Source organism: Paramormyrops kingsleyae, chromosome 23, assembly GCF_048594095.1.
Source record: "Paramormyrops kingsleyae isolate MSU_618 chromosome 23, PKINGS_0.4, whole genome shotgun sequence".
Taxonomy (NCBI): Eukaryota; Metazoa; Chordata; class Actinopteri; order Osteoglossiformes; family Mormyridae; genus Paramormyrops; species Paramormyrops kingsleyae.
The window spans coordinates 3,198,745-3,225,102 of NC_132819.1; the positions used below are offsets into that span (position 1 = coordinate 3,198,745).

At 44.1% G+C, this 26,358-nt stretch overlaps 3 protein-coding genes across 5 annotated transcripts; 2 read left to right on the forward strand and 1 right to left on the reverse strand.

The window, feature by feature from the left end:
- Positions 1-2,763: 2,763 nt before the first annotated feature.
- Positions 2,764-10,251, reverse strand: LOC111838951 (uncharacterized). The gene is made up of 5 exons (XM_023802441.2): positions 10,132-10,251; positions 9,697-10,044; positions 8,374-8,484; positions 3,550-3,602; positions 2,764-3,229 (listed from the first exon to the last, which is right to left on the reverse strand). The coding sequence occupies exons 1-5, from the start codon at positions 10,169-10,171 to the stop codon at positions 3,101-3,103; spliced, it is 681 nt and encodes a 226-aa protein (XP_023658209.2). The 5' UTR covers positions 10,172-10,251; the 3' UTR covers positions 2,764-3,100.
- On the forward strand, positions 6,333-7,133 carry LOC140581879 (uncharacterized). Its single transcript, XM_072705586.1, has one exon. It carries the CDS (start codon positions 6,333-6,335, stop codon positions 7,131-7,133), a length of 801 nt encoding a protein of 266 aa, XP_072561687.1.
- Positions 10,252-10,350: 99 nt separating the features above from the next.
- LOC140581915 (uncharacterized) lies at positions 10,351-22,157 on the forward strand. Of its 3 annotated transcripts, none has more exons than XM_072705763.1 (6): positions 10,351-10,492; positions 11,252-11,298; positions 12,659-13,033; positions 13,279-13,548; positions 15,577-15,615; positions 17,263-22,157. In XM_072705763.1, the coding sequence occupies exons 1-6, from the start codon at positions 10,482-10,484 to the stop codon at positions 17,364-17,366; spliced, it is 846 nt and encodes a 281-aa protein (XP_072561864.1). In that variant the 5' UTR covers positions 10,351-10,481; the 3' UTR covers positions 17,367-22,157. The 3 variants fall into 3 exon arrangements, with proteins under 3 accessions (XP_072561864.1, XP_072561865.1, XP_072561866.1); XM_072705764.1 differs by having other exon boundaries at positions 12,659-13,015; XM_072705765.1 differs by having other exon boundaries at positions 12,683-13,033.
- The last annotated feature ends 4,201 nt before the right edge of the window (positions 22,158-26,358 follow it).

Consider the following 26,358-nt stretch of genomic DNA (forward strand, 5'->3'; position numbering starts at 1 on the left):
CTTGTGTGTTATAGTGTTGCTTCTTGAAGAATGAGGTAGATGCCCACAAGTGCTGTCTTGATGAAGACATTGATATGCACTATACCTGCTGGGGTCATCGGAGCTGGAGGGAGAGGCCACATATGCAAGATGAAGACAGCCACGTTATTGTCATCTACTCTCTTGTGGCTGATGGAAGGCCAGACCCATGACTGAATCGCAGGTGGGGGGGGTCAGTCGACCAGTTGTTTATCTGATGCCAGCAGCAATGGGCCGCCCTTTCTGGACCTGTGCTGGTCCCACTGACTCACTGCCAGTTCGAAGATTTGGCACGGCACAGTATCGTGGACAAGAAGCCAACTTGTGTCTGCGTGCATGACTGTGCCCTTCAATGCTCTCAGCTTTCTAGGAGTGCAGGGTGGTAGGAGTCCTGCAGTGTGCATGAGAACGACCAATGAACAGCCATTTATGACGTCAGGTGACTTCTCTGCTCTATACAGTATATATCATATAATCCGAAACACATAACCACCAATCACGCAGCTTGTATCTCTGTAGCGAATTGTGCCACTGCAATAGACTATTGAACGTGAATATAATATGGAAGATAAGCGTGGCTTTCATCAGCGTGACTATAATCCTTCAGTCTCACAAAATGAAGGGTTACATGAACATGTGGGATGCTAAAGAAGCTTCTGTTATGTCAGAACATTTAGAAGTTTAGAATTTTCCTCGCCTGGTGAGTATGTTTTTTTGACAAGTGCTGGAAGTTTGACTGAAGAACACATTTATTTTATTTGTGTCAGTCCTTGGTGGGCTTGTATGAAGCTAATCAAGGCTCAGAAATATCCATATATATACATACAGTGTACAGTAGTTGTGCTGGTTCTTTAGTTGACCTCCTAAGTGTCGAGTTTATTAATATAGCCTGAAGTAAAGATTCCTTGACATAAATTTCAAGACAGTCATGCGTACAATTTTATGTCTGCATGTGCTTGATAAAGATTTGAGTACTAAGGACAGTATGACTTTAGAAGATTTTAGAAATGTATAAAGTAGAACTATATGTATTAAAGGTCCATCATTAAATGATGTAGAATTCTATGAATCATGTATTAATATATAGTGGTATAATAGTTTTTTTAAAAATATAATTTCAAAGCTTTTTGTACTTATTATAACCTTAATGTTGTTGACTGTTACATATTCCTGAATATGCTATTACTGAAACTTAATAAATATGCAAATATATGTCTTCATTATTAATTTCTTTTTCATTTAGCGCCCTCGGTAACATAATTGCATCAAAGAACTTAATAAAAATCCTGTGATGAAAACAGCAGCCGGGAAAAATAAATGAGTCTTATTGATGTACAGTATTAAAGTCAGTGTGGAGATAAAAGCCGTCGGATTGTCTTTTAATTTTCTGGGGTAGGTATTAGTATAACATCAGGAAAAATGTGTTCCATTGTTAGCTGATTACCAGTAAACCGTACAACATGATTATATTTCAGATGCTCAAAACAGGGAATATAAAGATTTTTACATTTGTTTTCTTTGCCATTTCCTCATCTCATTGTTGCCAGGAAAGATGCTTAAATTTTCCTGTTTCTTTATCTGTTTAGCAGTCTATGATGATAAATTTGTGTTTTTATTGCTAATGTCTGTGCATACAGCACAATCGTATGATTAAATACTGGTTAAGCTTGTCTTTTATCCACTTTCCATAAGTTCCCATGCAATAATATGTGGACCCATGGCCCAAGAGTTTGGAGAGAGTGCCTGTTTTGGCAGAGTTGTCAAATAAGCTGAAAAGAGGATTAAACTGCAGCAAAAATGCATGAGAAGTGAGTATTTTCATCCATCCATCCTTTTTTCAAACCACTTATCCTTCTGGGTTGCAGGGGTCTGGAGCCTATCCCGGAAGCTACGGGCACAAGGAAGCCAAGACGGGGGGGGGGGCAGCCCATCGCAGGGCACACACACACCATTCACACCTATGGGCAATTTAGGAACTCAGCTTCAGCATGTCTTTGGACTGTGGGGGGAAACTGGAGTTCCTGGAGGAAACCCCACGACAACATGGGGAGAACATGCAAACACCAAACACATGAAACACAGGCGGAGACTCAAACCCTAGTCCCAGAGGTGTAAGGCAACAGTGCAGCCCACTGCACCACCATGCCGCCCAAGTGTGTATTTTTAGGCTGTTAAAGATTGCATCCCTCCACTGACATCTAGTGCACAGCAGTGTGTATAGCCTGCAGCAGTGTTTCTCAGTCCAGTCCTCCGGGACTTGCAGACGGTCCACATTTTTGCTCCCTTCATGCTCGCAGCACGGCTGTATCATATACAGGTCGTCGCTGACTTACAACTGCGATCGGACCAGGCGTAAGTTGATTTTGTCGTAAGTCGGCCCTTTATTTTATATGCAAAACTGATCATATGTATAGTATAGTATATGTACAGTATATTGTATAATAAAATGACAACATCTATAAGTCATATTGTTTGGTGTTTTTAGCCTCTTAGATTATTGCTGCTAGCAGTTGGCGTGAAAACTGTTGCTGCCTTCAAGTTCTACTCGGAAGATCCGACTATGGAGTTGGGAAATCGTAATTACGACATAACACGTGTTCAAGCGGTTAAGTCAGAGGCGATAAGAAAGCTGCTTTTCGTTTAGCTGTATTTGCCGTTCCTCCAATGCCAAAACGCATTCATAGTGTTAAACTTTTCACAATCTCTTGCTCAAACAGCAGGTACCTGACAAGCTATATATCAAAGGTTTGTCTCACAGTGCACCATTTAATAACAATCTCCTCAGCATTCAAAACAATACAGAGTTTTGCAATGACACGCTACATAAAATTTACTACTATAAAAAGGTTGTTGAATCAAGCTTCACTCTCAACTGAAAATGTATGTGTATGTTTCAAAGAGCAAGATAATGACATACAAAAACAAAGCATTCTGATATACTTGTGCAAATAGCAAATAAAGCATCATTCCATTTCACTTGTGTTCACTTGTGCGGTTAAAGGCTATAGTCATGAACACATACATGCATGTCCTTTAAGTTGCAGCCAGCACTCTTTGTGGGTGTTACTGCAGAAAACGAGCCTTAGTTTTGCCTGGCTGTTCCCTGAAATGCTACAGTGGCATAGATCACACCATTGGAGGTGGGGCTTCTCTGAGCAGGAGGGCAGGCCTTGTTAGGTAGGCCAAGACTGTCATAGTGTAGATCCCCAGTCTGAATGAAGAAACAGCATTCAAAACAGATAATATTACTATACTGTTAAAACATAATGCTGATACAATGCCGTCAACATAGCTTTGTACAGTTTTTATATAAAAATTGCATTTATTGTATTGTGGATATTGTATATTTATTGATTGTATTTATATCTTTGTGTAGCACCACAGGGGGCCCGAGGGAAATAGAATTTCAATGCTCTGTGTACTTGTACACAAATATGTTGACAATAAAGATCTCGAGTCTTACTCATTCTTGCAGGGATATTAAGAATGGTGTTTGGGCCATATTTTATTTCACATGCAGTGTTACTGTACCTTCAGCTTGTCACTCCTTTCCTGACAGTTGGCACAAGCAGAGGTCTTACGATCTGGATGAGGGAAACACCGTATAGAGTTCAGTGTTAGGAACCGTATGCTCAACCATCATTATTACTCAGCAATGCCAGGAAATGGGTCTGAGGTGGCTCTGTCAGCACCTCGCTCCACCCTACAGCTGAGTAACTCGCCATATGCCAGCAACTGACTAAGAACCGAAGTTATCTCCAGCCATTTTATTAGAACTACAAAGCACGTGTTGAGCCAATTATAAAAGGTGGCTCACTCATTTTTCATCTTTAAGTTTTTACAAAGATTCCTTGATAAATCTTTAAAAAAAATAATTCTCCTTTACTGCTGTCATGATTTGAGGGACCAAGGACTCAAGGGCAGACATTGTGGCGAAACCAAAGGGGTTTATTGAACTAAACAAAGAGAGGCTGGAAACGAAAAGGACTGTGAGGGATCAAAAACGGGAGGACATGGACAATAGGGGAGGACACAGGCAGCAGGAATGTTCGACACTAATGACCAGTCTAGGGCTGACGAGACAAACAGGTACTTAAATACAAGGACTAACAAGGGGCAACAAGCAACAGGCCACGTTAGGGAGGAGACAGGAGGGTCAGGTGTGCAGGACATGTCCTTGTCTGAAGGTGCCTGGCCCCTCCACTTAACAACCTAATTAGCCCAATCACAGTTTTTATTTCCCTAAATAAAATATGCAGTTATGGCAGATGATCACTGGGAACTCACCTGGTCTGGCACACCTGAGTGTTGACTTAGCACACAAAAAATAATGAGAAAATTTGTGAAGGAACAGGCAGAAAAAGGTGTAATGTTTGAAAGGAATATATCTTGGCTCCCTGTGGCTAGAAGAAGGGATCTGAGTGCCTCAGAGAAAGCTGGTCCCTGGGCCTGCATCAAGTATCTAGGCATTTTACTGTGTGTTTCCTACTTTTCGGCAAATTTGTCCTACTTTTTCTGGGCACAGAAATTTCTATGCAGTTTATTACAATCCCAAAAGCAATAAGGCACAGTTCAGTCGGTTTATGGTCCTGGCATGAGAGAATGTTCTCATCAACCTTTTAATGAGGCTTTTCTTCATCATAAAAACCAATGATAACAACTCACACGAGAGCAATTGCAACACTAACTGACCCATGTTCCCGAAACAGCAGCCCCTGTGGATAGTTGTCACATTGCCCTTGAGCTGTGCCTTTAATCACACCTCCAGATGCATCATGGGATATGAGGGACAATCTGCTATAAACACTACCGTCAGCATGTGGCGTAATGCTGTCACAATGCTAAAAACATTCAGTACAAAAAAAGTCCCTCGAGTCATGCCATTGACCTTACCAGTAAAAAGACTGTATTCAGGAAACACAGGGCATAACAATACAGGCAGCATAATCCAGTGATTCCCAGCCCAGTCCTCAGGAACCTCCAGGTGGTCCACATTTTTGCTCCCTCCCAGCTTTCAGCCAATCAAAAACAGCGAATACCTGATACAAGTGTGTTGGGAACTGGGAGAGAACAAAAATGTGGGCTGTCTGCGAGTCCCCACGTAGCACTCATTTTACGTTTGTGTGTTCTCAACATATTTCCTGGACAGGCCCCACGCTCTGCAGGACTCTATACCAGGGGTGGGCAATCTTCTCCACAAACGGCTGATGTGTATGCAGGCTTTTGCTGTAACTCCCTACTTAGATTACTAATTAGAGGACTGATTGGCTGAAGAGTCCTCACACCTGGGTTTGAACAGCTGCCCTAAAGGTTATCCCAAAAACCTGCATGCACACTGGCCCTTTGTGGATAAGATTGGACACCCCTGCTCTATACTAAATAAGGCTATGGAAGATGTGCTTTTAATTCATTGTAAGAACCAGCATTCCATTGCTGTTATGGTCTAACCGGTTTAAGGAATTGATCAACAGTGTATGACAGAGTAGCATTCATGTTTGTGGTACTTTCCTAAGTTACTGCAGGAGAAATTCTTAAAATCCCCATCACCTTTTTACAAAAGTCTTCCAGTGTATTTAGTGACCAGCCCAAACTGGAATCCCACAGCAGGCAGCCAGCAGTAGTATTATCGAACTGCAGCCTCCTGCCCAGTTTGCACTTAGGGCGCTGTGTGATTCGGGGTGGGGGGTGCAAAACAGCACGTGATAATTTTTTTTTTTTTAAATGCCTCTGGTTGCATTCTGTAACGTTACATATATCTACGCTAGTTTTAATATTTCCCATTTAAGATTTCACTGTGTTTCTTGCTAAACAGATGCCAGCTACCTATAGTTCGCAGCCAGATACCCCATGCTACTGAAATGTTTGTAATATAAGTGAATTGATAAAATTTGTCTTCTGCTCAGCAGAATCTCACCTTGGAAGCCAGAACACCCAGGGCTAGCTAAGGTTTTTTTGCTACGGTTTTGCTTGAACAACAATTGCACTCAGCAGGAATTAAGATAAGAAAAAACTTTATTCATCCCAAGGGAGATTAGAGTTGAACTGAAATAATTGACACCTTGAGCTTCCTTCACCTTCTTGGAAATGATGTACCTTTGAACACCCGCATGATAATTACCTCCACCGGTATGTTGTTGCGATGTTTTCATATAGAAAGTGAAAGACATTTGTACGTTTCCTCAGCCTTTATAAACGCTTCACAGCTGATAGCTCAGCACTGAGCCAGAAGCACAGGTGGATTCCCGGCTACCCAACAGCTGCTGACTTCACATCACTAGACCCTGAGGTTTTATAGGAGCATCTAATACACCTTCATGGCGAGAAGAAACACCACGCTGCCACCCAGCCTGAAATACGAGGCACTTTCAGCCATCACAGAATGCGAGGTACAGTCAATCCAGGGGTACCAGATGATGAACCCAGGCAAGCCAATGCCGGAACCTTTCAGCCCCCAGGATTTTGTCAACTTGGTGTCACTCGGACAGCAGACATTTCACGAAAGTATAATGCAGCTGGCAGATATGAACTGTTTGTATACGAGCGAAAGTCCCGCTGACAATGACTTGATTTGCACAGAACTTCTCGTGAATGAGGAAGACTTCTTCGATCCACGGTACGATTATGACTTCACTGACATAGACGATGGGACTGAAGAGTTTAAACGGGGCAGCGAGCCCTATGCAAGGCCCTGTGGATGGAACCGAATTGCCCTGAAGGTCCGTGACAAATACCCAGATGGAAACAGATGGCTGGGAACGGGACCTGACTCCTGGCCCGTCTCCTACCACGGCACCTCAGTAGAGGGCGCCAAGGGAATCATCCAAAGTCACTACAAACCCGGCAATGGGATGGGTTATGGAAGGGGAGTCTACTCGACACCAGACATTTCCACAGCTTTAAGGTATTCGAACACATTTACATCGAAAACAACTGGGAAAACCTACAATGTGATCATACAAAACAGGATTAACCCACAGAGAAGAAAAATCCCCTCTGAAACTGAGTGGTTAGTGCCAGTTCCTGCAGGAACATCATTTGATGAACAGAGAAAAATAGTGGAGAGTGCCATTCGTTCTTACGGACTTCTACTCAGAGAAGTGCAACATCAAGCTTGATAATATAAATGTATGAGAACCATGAGTCATTCTATTAAAGAATTTTCAAAGACAAGGATTTCAAATTGTAGTACTGTACTGCCCCACAAAGGTAAAACACAGTAACTGCTCTGACAGTGGAACTGAGAATGGCATCAAAGTTTTTAAGGTTCATTGTCCTTGAAAATGAGAAAGCACTCTTTCTGTTTCTTAAAATATTAGGTGAAGGATTAAGCAAGTGTCCCAAGACTTTCTGTGAGCTGTATATTAAATCAGAGGTGAAATTAATGGGGAAGAATACAAAAAGCTAGAAAGTTTGATCAGCGATAGTAGCACTAGTAGTAGTTGTTGTAGTAGTAACAATAATAATAATAGTTAATAATAATAATAATAATAATAATAATAATGTGTCTAAGACTTCTAACTGTTGAACTGCTCATGATAGAATATTCCAGAACTAAGAGGCCAGGAAGCTCCTTCTCACTCCGCTCCGATCGGGACTGATCACCACTGAAAGACATTACTGATTGCTGTGAGGTCTGTGGAGTCCTTGAGTCTGTTGGGTTTTTGAGCCCTTAACCCTGAAAACTGCTTCAGGGGTGCTACATACATGTCTGATCCCAAGTGGCATTCTCACCTCATTATGTGGGTCTTATCTGAGAGCGTAGGAGAAAGTCTGATTCTGGGAGGGAATGCAAGTTAATTATTAATAACTTTAATTATTAATAATTTAAATGCAAGGATCTTTTTTTTGGGGGGGGGGCAGTTGGCAAATGGAGCCAAATTAAATACTGGGGGATACAAGAGCCTCCTGCCCCCCCTGGGTTCTATGCTCCACTTGGAGAATAAGAGCACCAAAGACAACCAAATACCAAAGAATTCATTTTTGTACCTGTTCTTCTTCAAATGGCAAATAAATTGTTGTTGATGTTTTTGTTGTTGTTATAGGTATTATTAGTAATAGCAGTGATAGTATTGTTGTGTGTGTTATTATTATTATTATTATTATTATTATCAGTACTACTAGTAGTAGTACTATTGTTGTGTTTGTTGTTGTTATTATTATTATTATATTAGACTTTGGGAGGAAACTGGAGTACCCACAGGAATTGCTCACAGACACAGGGAGAACATTAAAACTCCACACACAATAAGCTAAGGCTACCCACCACACTGGAGGCCCCCCAGTGAGTAGTTAAAACCCCTAGGATGTGTGGCATTATCAGTATGTGGCCCATATGTTTGGAGACACGCCGCTTACCTGCAGGGTGGCAGAGCTTGTAGACCAGCAGAGCGATCAGCAGAGAACCTGCTGGGGTCACAGCAGCCAGAAGAGTCCAGCACACAGGAACTGAGGTCTGTGACGTCGGACCTGCAGCAAAAACCGCAAACTGGGGAGCCACTAATTTGTGAACAACTCCCTGAAAAACAGAAGCTCAGTGCATAGCAGACATTGCCCATTGTGTGTCTGCCCAAGACTGGCAGCCCATCCAGAACACGCCGCCCCAGCTGGGAACAGGGTCCAGGCTCACCGTGTACCAGCAAGTGGTTGAAAGAAGGATGGTCATATTGACTTTATTACACTGATGTGGGAGGAAACCCAAAATAGTACAGGGAGAGGGTGTGCACCTGTACACCAACAGGCCAGATTCAAACCCCCAACCCTGGGCCACAGCGCCACCCAGTGAGAAGCTGTGACATCTGCAAACTGATGCACTATATTCACTATAATACAAAGAGCATTGCAATAAAACACAGAGTTCTGTGTTTTTTAAAGGATTGGGGTAGATGAAGTCATGTCTATATCCATCCATCCATCCATTTTCAAAACCCACTTGTACAATGCAGGGTGCTGGGGGTCTGGAGCCTATCAATGGGTGCAAGACAGGAAATAACCCCAGATGGGGCTCTAACCAATTGCAGGACGCACACCATTCACACCTACAGACAATGTGGCTACTTCAATTGACCTCAGCATGTTTTTGTTCTGTGGAGGGGAACCTAGAGCACCCAGAGAAAACCCCATGATGACACAGGGAGAACTTGCCAAATTCACAAACATGGAGCCAGGAGGCTTGAAATTTAATATACACAAACAATGCATGCATCTGGGGTATGAGGCTCAGCTAGTTAGGACATTGTCCCTATAAGCAGGTGTTTGTTGGTTCAAATCCCATGTCTTGCAGCGGGATTTCACTTGGAGCACAGCCACTATCCCTAATTGCTCCAGGGCCTGGCTGACCATGCTTTCTCAATTTTGTGCCACTTCGGATAAAAGTGTATGATAAATAAATGGGCACAACCTATTGCACTGTTGCACTTTACACTTAGCCTGTCTTACTCTTAAGACACGTCTTACTGTCATCTCTTCTATTCATTCTTTTGTCGCACTGTTTTTGCACTGTATGCACGTTTCGCAAACTTGCACTTTATGTAGTCCTGTGTTTGATGTAGTGTTATATGTAGCACCACGGTCCTGGAGGAATGCTGCCTCGTTTCACTATGTACTATATTACTGTATATGGTTGAAATGACAATAAAAAGCCACCACCACAAACGTATCACCTTCTGAAAAGCAGCTTACCTGCAAAAGTTAGGTGCTCCCCTGAACCAAAGACCAGCCTTCCATGGTGTCGTACACAGCAGAAATAGATCCCTAGGTCTGCTTCACTGACTTCCTTGATCCATAGATTTATGAGCCCTGTCCGATTGTCTTTAATGGTTGTGAAGCGGTCTCCCTCATTGAATGTGTCCACCGTTGCGTTGCCCAAAGTTGTTTTTGTGTCCCCCAGCATAGTGATTTCCTCTGAGCGCTGTCGGATCCATGTGATCTCAGAGGGGATTGTGAAGTTGCAGGGCAGAGCTACCGTACTTCCAGGCAAAACCTGGCGCAGAGCATCCAGTGCTGAGGGCAAAACCCCAGTGGAGACCCCTAAGCAGACAGAAACAGAGAATAAACATTCAAATATCCATATACCTATCCAATGACAGTAGCTGATTAAAGAAATTATTTACTTACACCAAATAAGAAGGGTAAGATTAAAACGCATGTAAGTCATGTCTTTTTTTAAAGACCACAGCCGCGATTGTGGTGAAGCTACTGCATGAGTGCCCTTTGTATAACTTTGTGTTTTTTCTATAGAACACGGAAGTGGTTAACTGAAGCGTTTTATGTGTAGTTTAGGACCACCAGCCCAAAACGCATTATTGACTTGCAGTTCTAGTTAATAAGCACGGAAAGCGGTAGGCGGATTCTTTAAATATTGTATAGGTTTCGTTTTCTCTGTACGCTATACGCTTCCCTTTAAAACACGGGCACTATGTAGCTGGTAAGCCTCCCTCTGGAAGAAAGACGACGCGCAGGACGGCATGATGTCCAGGTAGAATCGCTATTATCTTTAATGCTTGTCGGTTTGAGGTACCGTGAAAATAAATGCTTTGTTTAACCAAGCCATGAAACTGAACATATATACAATATTTTTATTATATGATTGAATCGTTGTACAGATTTCGCAAAAAATGTATTTATGTATATTTTTTCGTACGAATACATTTCATTTTTTTAACTGTAATGAATGAAATGTCAAGTATGTTCATCAAATGTAAATTTTATAATTCCAAATGATTTACATGAATTTACTTCAGTGAAACAATTATTTTGCATTGTTTTTTTTTTTTAATCTATGATGCACTTCGATATTGTTAGAATATAATTTAAATATACAAGTGGCAGTGCTTTATGTACAAAATATACAAATAACTACAAGTAAATGTTCTACATGCGGTTTAAATCCCATTCACTGTTTTCGTGAGTCTTTATAACTTTAGTTACAGCTTTGCGGTTTGGCTCGGGTACCGCTCGGTTCGTGGTAGAAAAGCGCGATTAGTTTCTAAGCTTCTGCCCCTGACAGCTGGTCCATGACACATTTCCGTGCTTTCAGTTCCGATTTTTCCGTTAATCGAAACTTACGGAATTGAATCTTTACACTGAAACGAAACTCGTACCTCGAGCACTATCGTTTTTGTCGTTATCGTTTTTTGAGACTGTTACCACATTTCGTGAATAAAATTTTACTTTTTCAGTATTAAAACTTAAAATGTTGCACATACTAATATATGTGTCTCACACACCTTTTTAGGTTTTTGGTTCTCCACATTCTGTTCCTCGACTTTTATGCGATGATTGGTGAGCAATACTCTTTTAACAAAACGCAATATGAAAGACAGCTAATGTTTTAATGGTGTCGTTAATATGTTGAGGTGGCACCGTAGTGCCTGTGTGGAGGTTCTGTGTTCTGCCCTGTTCTCCTAAGCCCCTCAAATTCTCCTCTCCTCAGCATGCTTTTCTTCAAGGTTCTCCACTTTCCCCTTGCAGTGCAATTGTATGTGATTTAAGTTATTTTGCAATTAATATGTGAGTGTGTGTATGAATGTTTTCCCTCCCCTGTGGGGGCACCCCTGCCATGTGGCCTGTGCTTTCTGGGATCCCTGCAAAGCGATTATGGAAAATGGATGGATGAGTAGACGCGTCATGGAAGTGTGGCATGCCGTGCATGAAATGAAGGCGACGATCCACTTAGGGCTCCAAGAGACACAGGATTTATTGAAAAAAAAAAAAAAACACAAAAACAATATTACAGAAACAAAGGACAATGAGGGGTCATAATCAAATGGGGAAACACTGAGTCAGATAACTAAACAGAACTTAGGACACTGAACTAACAAGAAGTCTAAAGAACAGGTAAGGGAATGAAGCAAGACCAGGAACAGGACTATAAACTGAACCGGACAAATGCAGCACCTCACACACATATTCTAACACAATGACCCACTGGGGAGATGAACTAAGGCAGGAACTTAAATACACACCGAAACCAGGGAAAACAAGGGACTGGTGTAACTCAAAATCAATTATCAAATCGGGGGGGAGAGCAGAAACAACGAGATGTGCGTGATGTGCGTCTGGTGTCTTGGTCCCTGAGTTCCCTGTCCATACCCCCATGCCTGGAGTGCATGCCTCGGCAGGGGGGGGGGCAACCCGTCTCACCCCTGTCATGGCCCTAACAAGCCACACCTCTTACTTGTCTTCCGTCTCATTCCTAACCCTTATATATATATATCATTAGCACCCTCGTTAGTCCCATATATACCTGCTTCTCAGCCCTGTGCTCCCCAGTCCAGTCTCTCCTCTTGTTGCCTGTGCCCTTCCCTGAGTTAGCTTGACTGTTTTGACCCCTTGTGATCCTGTTTGTTTCTCTGTTCTCATATCGTAGCCAGCTAGTTAGCGGAACATAAGGAACGTGTTTATGTAATATTTAGTGTGGTAATTGTTTGCGGCCAACAGGGGGGCCCACACAAACTTGTGGCTTGAATGGCGACAAACACTGCCGCATAAGATAAGATAAGATAAGATAAGATAAGATAAGATAAGATAAGATAAGATAAGATACTTACTGATCCCAGGGGGATATTCTTGAATATATAAAACTCATATAAAGTCATACAAAATCCCAATCCACTTTACCACTGTCACGCTATGCTTTCAGCCTCCTGGTCTGTCCCCATGTCAGTGTTAGTTCAAGTCGGCGACATTGCCACCCTCCCCTGTAATTGGACAACCCAGAGAGGGATGACCCGGTCACTTTCTGTAAACAACCCACATCTTCAGTGGCAGACACCCGAGGAGACGGTCTTCGAGCAGAAAGGGAGCATCACTTTCCAAGGCATCGGGTATGAAGGCAGGGTGGAGATGCTCCAGGACATGCTGTTTGAAGGGGACTGCTCCCTGAAGCTGAGGGAGGCAAGGTTCACGGACGCTGGACTCTACGAGAGCTTCCTTATAACCGAGCACAAGAGGAGGATGATGAGGAGTTTCATAAAAAGTGTGCAGCTGACAGTCACAGGTACACAGGGCATTCACGGTATAGTAATACACCTCTGTTCTGTGTATCCCTTTATGATGTCACATGCAAATACTGTAGCTGATTGGCTGCTGTCTGGGTGGTCATTACTGTCAATTAATAAACATATGAATTGATACATTTATAAAATCAGGGGAGTACAATGAAAAATCATTATCTAGTCTCCCAGTCCCTCCTTTTGAAGACATTGCTAATGTGCATCACAGCACAATAAAGTCTCTCATTCTTTCTCCAACTCCCTACAGACCATAAGTCTAGTCAGACTCGGCTAGTTGGACAGGACTTCTCCCTCAGCCTCTACACCTCGCAAGCATCCACTGTGATTTTCCAGGCATCCCAGGATAAAGAGGAAGCCACCAAGTGGGAGAGGGGCAATGCTCAGGGCAGCGAGTGGCGCATGGAGGCCGGTGACAGGAAGCTGATCCTCCCACGACTGAAGCGGAGTGATGCGGGAATGTACAAGGTTCTGGATGCGGATGGTTTGGCCATTAGCACCACACTGCTCATCGTGCAAGGTGAGATTTTTCAGCCGATATAGAAAATTCTGAAGTATACGCATTGTCAATGTGTATGGGGGGGATGTGCTAAAGCAGGTTTGGGATCAGTGCCCATATCTGAGAGTTCATGGGTTCAAATCCCATGATTGACATGGTTGGGTCCTTTGGCAAGACCCTTAACTCTAATTACTCCAGGAATGCTGGCGGACCATGCTTTCTTACTAGGGGTGCACCGATTGCAGTTTTCTGGCCGATCAACGATCACCGATCCTTAGGCAACCTTACCTGCCGATCTCGATTTTTTTTTGCCGATCTTGTTTCTTTCATAACTAAAAGACAGTTACTTCAATGTTTCCATTTTTATTGAGTAAATTGATATGAATACTCACAAAACATGAGGTAGTGTCCTCAAATATAAACGAACATATAAATGAGCATTGCTGTTTGAACTACAAAATCATATTTTTTCTTCCAGACTTTAATTTCTCTAATTTTGTAAAAAAAAAAATACATATATATAGCTGTTATGACACACTTGTCCAAAAAATAGGGAGGGAGGCAGCCTGCACTGCACCTCTCTCGGGAATGGGAGAAAAGGCTGATTTAACCCTCTGGGGCCTAGGGGTAGGAAACACACTTTCACTGACTGGGGCATGATCACACATTTCATCACACTTAATTCATGGCAAATAAATTATTTCTTATATATTTGTTTTGCCATTACACTCATCTTTATTTTAATATATATTGTAAATATGTCAGATTTTTGTTAAGTTTGAAATTTGACATCAAAGTATAGACATTGCAAAATGCAGTTTGGAACACTTGCAGAAACATTATAAATGTACATAGTAAGCAATGCTGGCAGTTTGTTTTGATCCCAGATATCTGATCACCAAAGTCTTGGCTACATGAAGATGACTAAATGGTGTAGATGCAACATTAATTTGGATAAATAAATAAGAAAAACCTAACTCATGTAACTATTTCTGGCTCCTTTCATTGAATATGTAGCAACTTTCATGTGTATGAATGAGCCATTGTCACCTGGCCACGTCCCCAACCCCCTTTTATGGCGCTGAAGGGGATGTATCTGGATCGCGTTTCACCGTTGCGCTGTTAATGCGAATGCGATTTGAATACGCGCTAATGCGGCTATTTAGAATGTGAATAGCGATCTTCGGGTGAGAGCGGTACTACACGCCCCCGATGCAGGTAAAACAAAGTAAGATGACATGGTTTACTTTTTTGCCGATTTAACCTAATTTAAAAAAACTTTAATACTTCCGACAATGGACGTTTTGAAAAGAAGACAGATTACGGATTTAGCCAGCGTTTTTTTCATGATTATACATTAAGATTTCAGCGAGATATTTATAAACTGAAATAGACGCGAAAAGTACGCGATGTCGTCGACGACATACTCGACCCCAAAGAGTTAAAAGCATATAACTAAGATCGGTGGATCTCATGGGAATATGGTCGATTTCTGATCCCCTCAAATTAACGTGATCGAGGCCGATCGATCGGTGCGCCGATCGATCGGTGCACCCCTATTTCTTACCCAAAGAAACTCACGCATACAAGTTGTCCATAGAGTGAATGTGTGAGTGTGTAGAGGCCTTATGTTGCTTTGAATAGGATTGAGACTGCAGTCTTGTACTGGATAAGCAGCTGGAAGTTGGCTGGATGCAACATTTATATACTGTCAGAATGTTTTTTTTTTTCATATATTTTTTCCATTTTTTATCTTTGAGAGTACAATTACGTGTCACTGGGGCTGTACCCTCAAGGGTCTGCCAATTGTACCCTAGCTGTAGGTAAATTTTTTAAAGTACAGAAATGGACTCTGAGCAACATTTTTGTACCATTGGGGGTATATCAATGTTGAGGAACAAAACCAGGGATGCACCCATTATTCGGACAGTGTGGTTAATAATATAGCTGTATGTTTTACTGTTCTAACAAAATTCTACACAATTCTAAATAAACAGGAATCTGCTCTTCAAAACATCCCCAAACTTTGTACTTTATTTCATTCTATAGAGCCTGGTCCCAATGAAACTGAAGCACATGGAGCGAGAGGTGAGTGAAAGTTATCAGCTAGCTATTACATATGGAAATGAACCATGATGTGATATATACATTCACCTAAAGGATTATTAGGAACACCTGTTCAATTTCTCATTAATGCAATTATCTAATCAACCAATCACATGGCAGTTGCTTCAATGCATTTAGGGGTGTGGTCCTGGTCAAGACAATCTCCTGAACTCCAAACTGAATGTCAGAATGGGAAAGAAAGGTGATTTAAGCAATTTTGAGCGTGACATGGTTGTTGGTGCCAGATGGGCCGGTCTGAGTATTTCACAATCTGCTCAGTTACTGGGATTTTAACACACAACCATTTCTAGGGTTTACAAAGAATGGTGTGCAAAGGGAAAAACATCCAGTATGCGGCAGTCCTGTGGGCGAAAATGCCTTGTTGATGCTAGAGGTCAGAGGAGAATGGGCCGACTGATTCAAGCTGATAGAAGAGCAACTTTGACTGAAATAATCACTCGTTACAACCGAGGTATGCAGCAAAGCATTTGTGAAGCCACAACACACACAACCTTGAGGCGGATGGGCTACAACAGCAGAAGACCCCACCGGGTACCACTCATCTCCACTACAAATAGGAAAAAGAGGCTACAATTTGCACGAGCTCACCAAAATTGGACAGTTGAAGACTGGAAAAATGTTGCCTGGTCTGATGAGTCTCGATTTCTGTTGAGACATTCAAATGGTAGAGTCAGAATTTGGCGTAAACAGAATGAGAACATGGATCCATCATGCCTTGTTACCACTGTGCAGGCTGGTGGTGGTGGTGTAATGGTGTGGGGGATGTTTTCTTGCCACACTTTAGGCCCCTTAGTGCCAATTGGGCATCGTTTAAATGCCACGGCCTACCTGAGCATTGTTTCTGACCATGTCCATCCCTTTATGACCACCATGTACCCATCATCAGATGGCTGCTTCCAGCAGGATAATGCACCATGTCACAAGGCTCGAATCATTTCAAATTGGTTTCTTGAACATGACAATGAGTTCACTGTACTACAATGGCCCCCACAGTTACCAGATCTCAACCCAATAGAGCATCTTTGGGATGTGGTGGAACGGGAGCTTCGTGCCCTGGATGTGCATCCCACAAATCTCCATCAACTGCAAGATGCTATCCTATCAATATGGGCCAACATTTCTAAAGAATGCTTTCAGCACCTTGTTGAATCAATGCCATGTAGAATTAAGGCAGTTCTGAAGGCGAAAGGGGGTCAAACACCGTATTAGTATGGTGTTCCTAATAATCCTTTAGGTGAGTGTAAATCACAGTCCACTGGATAGAAAAAAAAATCTACAAAGATAAAAAGAACATATCATTGTGAGAGTGTTTTTCATTTTCCCTCAACAAATCTCAGGTCTTACCTTATTAAATGTATAACATTTTACAGATATCTAAAATGATTATTATAATTGATGCAGGTTCTCTACATGGTTCATGTAGTATTGGCTTCTGGCTGTATAAATATCGAGCGCATTCGTATGTTGGCCAACAACGGACAGCTTTGTGTTTGTGTTGCATAGTGCTAATGCTAATCGACAGGCCCTGTTTTGTAGCCAAGTGCACACAGCCACAAACGTTCTTAAAGTTAACCCAGGTTTCCCAGGATGATCTGTTTCTCTTCCTAGATGCTGACAGGGATGTTTTCTCTAAAGGCATCATGGTGACTGTCAGCACTTCTCTGGTGTCTCTGCTCGTCTCCAGCTCAGTATTTCTTCATCTTGTCTTGTAGCATCGTGCCTTTTTCCATAAGTGTTATTTATGCTGCTCTGGGTTTGTTTCCTGCTTGTGTCTCATGTGATACCTGTAGCAGTGCTCTGTATGCAACATGGTTACATCAATCCCACCTGTACTACTTATCAACACGAGTGAGATGCTTTATGCTATTATTATTACTATGTATCAAGTCCAATATGTCTGTGATAAACACCCAATATGTGTCAAAATAACCAACAAATCTTAACCATCTGAAACGTTTTTGTAAACACATTAACTCATTTAAATTTTATTTTGTGCACAATGGGCTTCTGATTCCACACTGACTGGATGGATACACAATGCAATACCCTTAATTACATCTGTAATATTATTTGATGATTTGCTGAAATGTAAGCATCCCAGAGCACAGACCTTCACATCCCACCGTGTTCCTGCCTGAAACTCACATCCATGTGTAAGTTTGAACATATGTATATTATAAAGATGTATAAATATATATATACACATACACACACACACACACACACATATATATCAATTAACTATGAGGCACACTTTTATTTATGGAAATAATTTAAATGAGTGCTGGATAGCTGGATATAAATCCAAAATTATATTTTTTCTGCTCTATGTTTACTAATACTAAAAGAAATATACTGTTCAGCATAATTTTTCCAAAATTTCCAATGACCTCAGAGTTTTGTGTCGAGTTGTGGACTTTTTTCTTGTGTAAAACAAAGACATGATATCATTAGAAAAAGCTTTTCATAATATTGGCTTTTCTCCCCTATGTCAGAAAGTTAACATTGCAATAGAGAAATTATAATACTGAACTTTTAGGAATGTTCTTTTCATATCTAAATAAGCGTTCATGTTTTTGTGACTGATTCCACGAAAGGCCACTAGAGGGCTCTCATAGCCTGTTTTGCGATTCATCGTGGTCTTCGCTCACATGTCATCGGCAGCTGGATTTAGACTCGTACTGAAAGCATTCACTATGTGTTAACTATGGGGACTTATAACTCTTCTGTGTGTGATGTGCAAGATCAAAGTAGGCTACTTTGATGGCATTCTCTATATAACATGTCAATAACAAATATGACCAAACTCATTTATTACTGTTTCGGCTTAATGTCATATGTTCATGCCATACGCATCGCTGAAGTCCCCAAACGTACATCATTAGCAAATACTCTCTACACAACAAAATACAGTGTGACTGTAAACTATTTTGAAGCACTATGGTGGGAACATTTAAGGTAGTTATTAAAAATGTCAACTTTATCAGTTATTAACGGCTAGGGTTACCTGCCTTGTATATTTTAGGCTTACCTGGGGTTAAAGGGCATGCTGCTGCTGTTTATTTCTTTGAATTCTTTTTTATGTTCTTAAACTTGTATGGTAGTCAAGAGCAATCCTATCCTAATGTTTATGGATATTTTTAGATTAGGAAGAAACATTTCAAAATTCAGATCAGATTAATGTTGTAACATTTCTTTAATTTATGATGGTTTATTTGTTTAATCGTCCAGTCTGTGAAGAGATTTTTTTAGGGTGGCACATGCCCCTGAGGCTATCCCATTAGGGGGCACGCCCCCCAGTTTGGGAACCACTGCGCTACAGTAATGCTATTCTTCTTGACAATGCTCGTCTGTGCAAGAAGGGACTGATTTACTTGAAAGACATTTTTGATATGTTGTTGAATCCATTCTGCTGATTTTTTTCTTGTATTCTGTCCTCTTATAATACAATGCGGCATTTAACTTCATACTCAGCACTATCACCCCTGGAAATGATCTGACATTGAACCACAGACCAAAAGAAATCAAAAGTCACCAAAATTGCACCACTCACTCTAAACCCTGTGTGTACATTATAGCTAACAAGTCCTTTTGCAAGTCGCCCAGCCAGAAGCTCCCCCAACTCTGGCTGGGAAAATCCCACATGCACCAAACTTGCACCAGTTAGTCATATTTGTCCCTTATTGATGCTGTACAAATTACTTCGGGTTGGGACATAAGGCCGAGATTGTATCGGGGAGGGGGGGGGGCATTTCTTAGCAGGCCACCCTGCTATAGAATGCCCCCCCTGTCTAATCTGGCTGGGAAAATCCTAAATGCATTGATATTTGTCCTTTATTTATGCTGTAGAAATTATTTTGGGCTGGACCATAAGGCAGCGTTTCTCAAACTTATTTGTTCTGGAGACCAGTCATGTCAGGCTTTTGGACTGCAGGGCCCTGCATAAACGACTGTCCCCACCCAGTAGGGGCTTACGTCCAACTGAGAGAAATATGTCCAGTTACAGCTCCCGTAAATTGGAGCTGTTAGCCCATAAGTGGGCTGTAACTAGCAAGTTCCGAGAGTATCTTCTTGGCACAAAGTTTGTTGTCTTTACTGACAATAATCTGCTGAGTTACTTACAGACAGCTAAATTGGGGGCTACAGAGCACCGGCGGGCATCAGAGCTGGCAATGTTTAATTTTGAAATTTGATACCGCCCTGGCTCCACCAATAAAAACGTGGATGCATTGTCTAGGCTGCCCGATCCGGTTTTCATCGATGTTGTGGCCCCAGGCCTGACCATTCCTCCCACTTTATTAAGATCGAATGAGCCCTCGACCAGAGTTTGGTGTCAAGAGACCACTGTTTTACCAATACGGCAGAGGGTTGACTTATACAAGCATTGCAGACGGCAGATCCAGTTATTGGACCATTCAGTCGTCTTTAGAAGTAAAGTTCATTGCCTGCTAAATCAGAACTTTGAATTGATGTTTGGGCAGAAGGTGCGACTGCCGGTGGATTTTCTTTTGGGCCATGCGGAGGAGGAAATGGATCAGGTGCACACTCATGATTGGGTGAAGCAACATCAGGATAACCTTATGGTGATCTATGCACATGCACAGGGTCAATTGACTTTGGCAGCAGAGCACCTTAATCAACAGGTGGCCCCTTCAGCAAGCCAGCCGCTGGCTCCAGGCACGTTAGTCCATAGAAGGAACCACCCTTTGGGCCGTCATAAGATCCAGGGCTTTTGGGACCCAGTGGTTTATAGAGTAAAACATTAGGGTGGGAGTAAGGTGGGAGGGTATATAGTATATGCCCAATGGATGGAGTCGGACCAGAAAGAAACATCAATGAGAGCAGAACTATGAGTTATCCCAACCAGTGTGCATACAGGCTTCTCCCCTACCTCGTAGTGTATGGAGGAGTCCTCAAGATCGGGACGATATAAGGAGCAGTGCACATTTGGTGGAGGAAAGGGATGAGGATGGAATCATGTTGGTAGAATCAGCAGTTGGCTCAGAAGATAGTGGAGGCATGCCTTCGGTGGGTAGTCCAACCATTCCTTTTCCCCCTGGGCTAATAACCACTGCGCCTGGCCGGACTGTAGCTCATGCACAGGGGTGAAGCCTGTGCTGTAACCTCAGTGGAAATCGTACAGAGTCCCCCCTCGAGTATTGACATGGTGGCGAGGCGTTCAGCAAGGGCCACAGCAGGTCAGCATAGTAATCCATCCTATTTGCCTAGAACTGCCTGTGTGGAGGTGAGCCAAACCAATTCAATTTAGGATAGACCAACATCCCCCATTGCCCCCAGGCAGGTGGAATTCAGGCCATGGCTGTAATCAGAAAGGGGGTTCTCCTCGCCGGGATGGTGAGTGTTCAAATCTGGGGTCGGTGTGGCAGAGTGTAGTATAGCCATCTTCAAGTGGCAGAAGTTGATGTAGGTTGGTCCCTATTGTACTACATTCCTATAGAGGGAGCTGGTTTGGCCTGAGGTGAGCCTGATTATTTCCGGTGGTGCACATGTGGAATGGATGGCAAGGGCGGGGACAGAGACCGTGATAAAAGCGGGAATGAGGAATTGTTTGGTGAGTCCGGTTGGTAAGAGGGAGGGAGAAAGTTCATTTGAACACGTTCGAACATGTTACGAATCGTTTAAGAGCAGTTTATTCACATGGCAGGCAGAATTTTCACACTCTACAGCCAGCCCGAAATGTGAAAAGCGGGACATCAAGACTTGTCTGAAGCCAAGGGATGAAAATGTAATGGCAACAGAACAGGTGCACACTGTCAGAGATGTCCAGATTCCCCTGTTCCTCCAAATTGTGAAGGAGATTATAAAAGGTCCAGGTGACACCCATCCATACATCTCGCCACAGCCTTTCAATTCTAGGATGAACATTGAAACAGTATTTTTTGGTAGTTTGTTTCTTTCTTTGGTTTATACATTAATCAACAGACTAATAATACACTTTGGTTAAACTGAAAAGTGTCTGAAAATCACATTCATAAATTGATTCTACTTCTGTGATAAAGTACATAAGTATAGTACTCATGTACTCATAAAAAATCTTGGATACCAAAAAATTAAGTTTGTCAATCAGAAACATTAGGACAAATACAGAGAACACTCCTCTAGGGAAACTGGTAAGTCTATGCAGAGGATGACAACAACTTGGACATGTTTTAAGATAAGGAATGGCAACACCAGTACCAATGTGGAGACTTTGTTAATACAGTGTTTTGTTTACTATTGAAGAGAGAAAGAGAGGAGTGAGAAAGTCTCAGTGTGACTGAAAAAAAGTTGGTTGGGGTTGTGTAGCATAGCCCAATAAAGCCATATAGCCAGTTTCCAGTGTAATGTATTAACCTGATGGAAAATAACCAAAGTCACTGGCAAAATCTTTTCAGGCCACAGTGACACATCAATGAATGTTCTTTGCATTATAGTGTCCTTTAAAAAAGAGAACCCTTGTATTTCAGAGACTTTGTTTAAATAAAATTTTGTTTATATTTGTACCTTTGATTGTACACACTTTTTTCAGCTATATAGCTGCCATTTCCTGTTCCCTGTACTGTGAACATCAGCCTGGCAACATCCACATTCTCAGTGCTGTGGTCCCCCAGAATCCTGGAAATAAAATGCAATAAACAGTTGAATATAGAAAGATGTATTACTGTTATTCTGACCTGTCTGCACTGGTAAACAGTAAACTAATCTAACCTCAGTGGAAAACCATACTGCTGCTGTCACGTTGCGTGGTAGGCGGACGAGCAGGAAGTCGAGAGGAGCCGGTTAGACGGACAAAACGGGGTTTAATGGGGGTAAACAGGGTAGACAGTAACGGACAGGGCAACAGCACACAACTAACGTCAATGACAAATCTGATGGGACTGAACTCAGACGCGGACTAAGTACACAAGACAGGCTGGGATTAACTAGGAACAGGTGGGATCAATCAGGAGTCGACATAAGGTAATGAGGGGGCGTGGCACACACGAGGATCGTTCGGAGCTGATCGTGACAGAACCCCCCCCCAAAGGCACGCACACTGGGGGCGCCCAAGGGCAGGCGACGGACGAGACGAGGGGCAGGAGCTGAAAAACAAAAGCAGAACATCAACGGGAAACCGGGAACAAGACAGAGACACAAAACAGGCACAGGGGCAAAAGCCACGACAAAACCTGACACAGGACAGGAAACGCAGACAGGCAGACGGAGAAGGGAGACACCAGGGGAACATAAGCAGGCGGAACAAGAGGGCCAGGAGTGAACAGAGGAGGAACAGAGGGACGAGGAGCAGACACAGGCGGGTCGAAGGGAGGAGGAGCAGACAGGAGAGACCAAACAGGCAGGGACGGGGGACAAAAGGGAGCCCGAGAGAGCCCAGATGGGCGGCGGCCGGAGGGGCCGCAGGCAAGAGGGAGAAGGGAGCAGGAGGGAACCACATAGGGACTAACGGAACGGGACGAGGGAGAGACGGAGGGGACACGGAGGGAGGAGGAGGGAACAGCGGCGCAGGCAGGCGGGGGAAGCCGCGGCAGGCGACGGCGCAGCTGGAGCCGGCGAAGGCGCCATCCGACACCTCGCCGCAGCAGGCGGATCTGGAGGTGACCGTCATGGCGCCGGAGGTGACGCCGAGGACCGGGACCGAGGCACCGGGGGGAAACCCGGAGGCAACCGCCGACCCCGAGCCGGAGACGCAGCAGGCGACCCCGAAACCCCAGCCGAGGCGCGAGGGCGAGCTAGGGGGCAGGGCGGGCGGGAACCGGGCCCGACGCCTGTGGCCCCGTCCCTTATGGGACACTGACAGGCTACCTACAAGGCATTGTTTCCGGCAGGACAAGGGAGCGGGAGTCCCTAGGGAGGTCCCCGAGGGGTAACATTCCAGCTCCTCCACCTCACTGAGGAAAAGAGCTAGGTCCCGATCGTCCAGGACTGCCTCAAGGACTGGGTCCTGGGCTGGAGGGGCTGGAGCAACGGCCTCCAGAAAGGCAGCGGACGTGGCCGCAGGCGGGGCAGCCGGAGCCGCGGGCGTGGCCGCAGGCGGGGCAGCCGGAGCCGCGGGCGAGCTAGGCTGGACGGGCAGGACAGAAGAGCTGGGCAGGACAGGCGAGCCGGGCTAGACGGGCAGGATGGGCGAGCCGGGCTGGACGGGCAGGACGGCGGCATCAGGCAGGGCCGCGGGCAGAGTAGCAGTATTAGGCAGGGCTGCGGGCAGAGCGGCGGCAGCAGGCCGCAAACGGAGCAGCTGCCTCAGGGTCTCCTCCACCTGGGCTAGCTGCTGGAGTGGGGAATCAGGGGCGGCGGTGGCAAACCGGAGCGGAGCTGCTTCTAGGGAGTCTCGCACGGCGGGTTCCTCAACGACCCGCCAGTACAGTTCCTGCAGGAGGCGAAACCTGCTCTCAGCCTCCATGCAGAGCTGTGGCTCATGAACCCTGGGGGGTGCTGCAGCAGGCACCTTGGCCATGTGGCCAGCAGAGGGCGCCTCGGCGGACGCCTCGGGCATGCGGCCAGCAGGGGGCGCCTCCGTGGGCACCTCGGGCGTGCGGCCAACAGGGGGTGCCTCCGACACATGGCCAGCAGGGGGCGCCATGGACGTGGCGGCATCCATGGGTGTGTGGCCAGCAGGGGGCGCCGCGGGCAGAGTGGCAGCTGCAGCAGGCAGTGCCGCAGGTAGAGTGGCGGTGGTGGCAGCAGCAGGTGGGCCCGCGGGCAGAGCGGCGACGGTGGCAGCAGGAGGGTCCGGGACAGGCAGATCCGGAACCGGCAGGTCTGCCTGAGTACGTGTCCGTAAAGACGACACTGCCGCTTTAAGCGCCTCAGGGATCCGAGGAATCGCGTCTTTTACAGAGCGGATTCCTCCTTGGCCTAGGCGCGCCGGCCGGTAATGGTAAGCCTCTAAAGGAGGCGGCTTCTCCTCAACGTGAGGCTTACCGGCTTTATCTGCATCTTCCCAGGCGGGAACGAGGGAGCAGGCTCTAACGAAGAGCGACGGGACTTCTCCCTTTTTACCACGCCTTTTCTTTTTTCGCCTACCGGTAGATGGAGGCGGGGTTGCCTCCGTGCAGGCGAGGGGCTGGAGCTGCTTCTCCCTTACGCGGTCGACGAGTCGTTGCAGGAGGGAGCGCACTTCTGCCATTACGCGCTCCTCGGTGCGCGGGGTAACCTCTTGCAGTAGGGTCCAGCATCGATCCGCCAGGGCGAACAAGTTGGGATCCTGTTGGATCACTGGCAGCTCTCGCCAATACGCAGTCTCATGCAGCAGGACGAGCCAGAGGTCCTCGTCCTGCTGCGATGCGTCTTCGGGGAGATTTGTCATTCTGACAAAGACAGGCTGGGATTAACTACGAACAGGTGGGAACAATCAGGAGTCAACATAAGGTAATGAGGGGGCGTGGAACACACGAGGATCGTTCGGAGCTGATCGTGACAGCTGCACAGCTTGGTTAAAAAAATCTCAGTGCAGTAGAGGCCAAATTGTTGTTTGCAGTTCCAAGATACATGATCTATATAACAGAACATGAGAACCTTTCATTAGTAGCAACAAAATTACTTTGTGATAGTTACAGCAATTACGTGAACAAAACAAAAAAAACAACATAATCCATGTTTACAAATTCAATTTATTATTACTAACCTGCCTTGAAAACCCATCAATGCCGCCAAATATGACAATATTATATCTACAAATAGATTATGATTACACTGAGCACTAAGAATTCCTCAGCTATGTTCCTGAGGTATATGTGCAACACAACAATGTATCAAAAAGGTATCTTTATTTTCAGTAATGCTTACTTTACACTCACTGAAGGTGAGAAGGTCAGCAGGTGGTTGTTGGTGTCAATGTGGAAATGGAATTTTGGACAAGGTACTGAGTAGGTTCTCCTTACAACACAGCCAATCTGAGTCATCCATGACAAAATTCCCGCTGTATCTACACAATGCATAGATGCCACCACCCTCTCCCACTGTACCAAATGTTGAATTCCCTTCAAGGCTCCTCTGACCATTCTGTACCCTGCATTGGGCATTGATGTTTTCATATCAATAATAAGTCTGTCAAGCTCCTCATTGGATAGAGTACTCTGATGTCCCCTGACAGATACGTTGCATTCTGCCATTTAATTAAGGTGGATGCATCATCAAATTGCTAAAGCTGAATTAGTTTTCATTACCTTGAAGTGTTTTGAAGTGTATTAAGTGTTTTACCAATAAGATATTTTTTATTAATTAGTAAAAACCCAGGTGTCACGATCGCTTATAGCACGGCGGAAAGGAAGCCACGGGAGTCCAGGAGAACTCGGGGTTTAATGAGAGTAGGATACAATCCGGAGCACAAACAGCCGACTAGGAGCTGTTAATGACAGGACTAGGGAACTCGAACGCGAACTGAAATACACAGGATCAATTAGAAATAAAAGGACATCGGCAGGGACGTGCACAGACATTTTGAGGGGCAGGGGCTCAAGTGAAATAAAGGGCACTCTCATAATTACGTATTTTTTTTCTTTTTTTAAACAAAAAAGTATATATATTAACGCAACACTGACTTCCTTTTTAAAAAAATAATTAAAAAAGTTAATTTTATCTTCCTCAAACTCATGCAATTGTTTAATTTTCAAAAGATATCTACAAAATAATCAGTTCACACAGAAGCCATGGTCTCCTTAGTATTCACTAGGTTTATAGAGCAGCAAAGGAAACCATTCCACA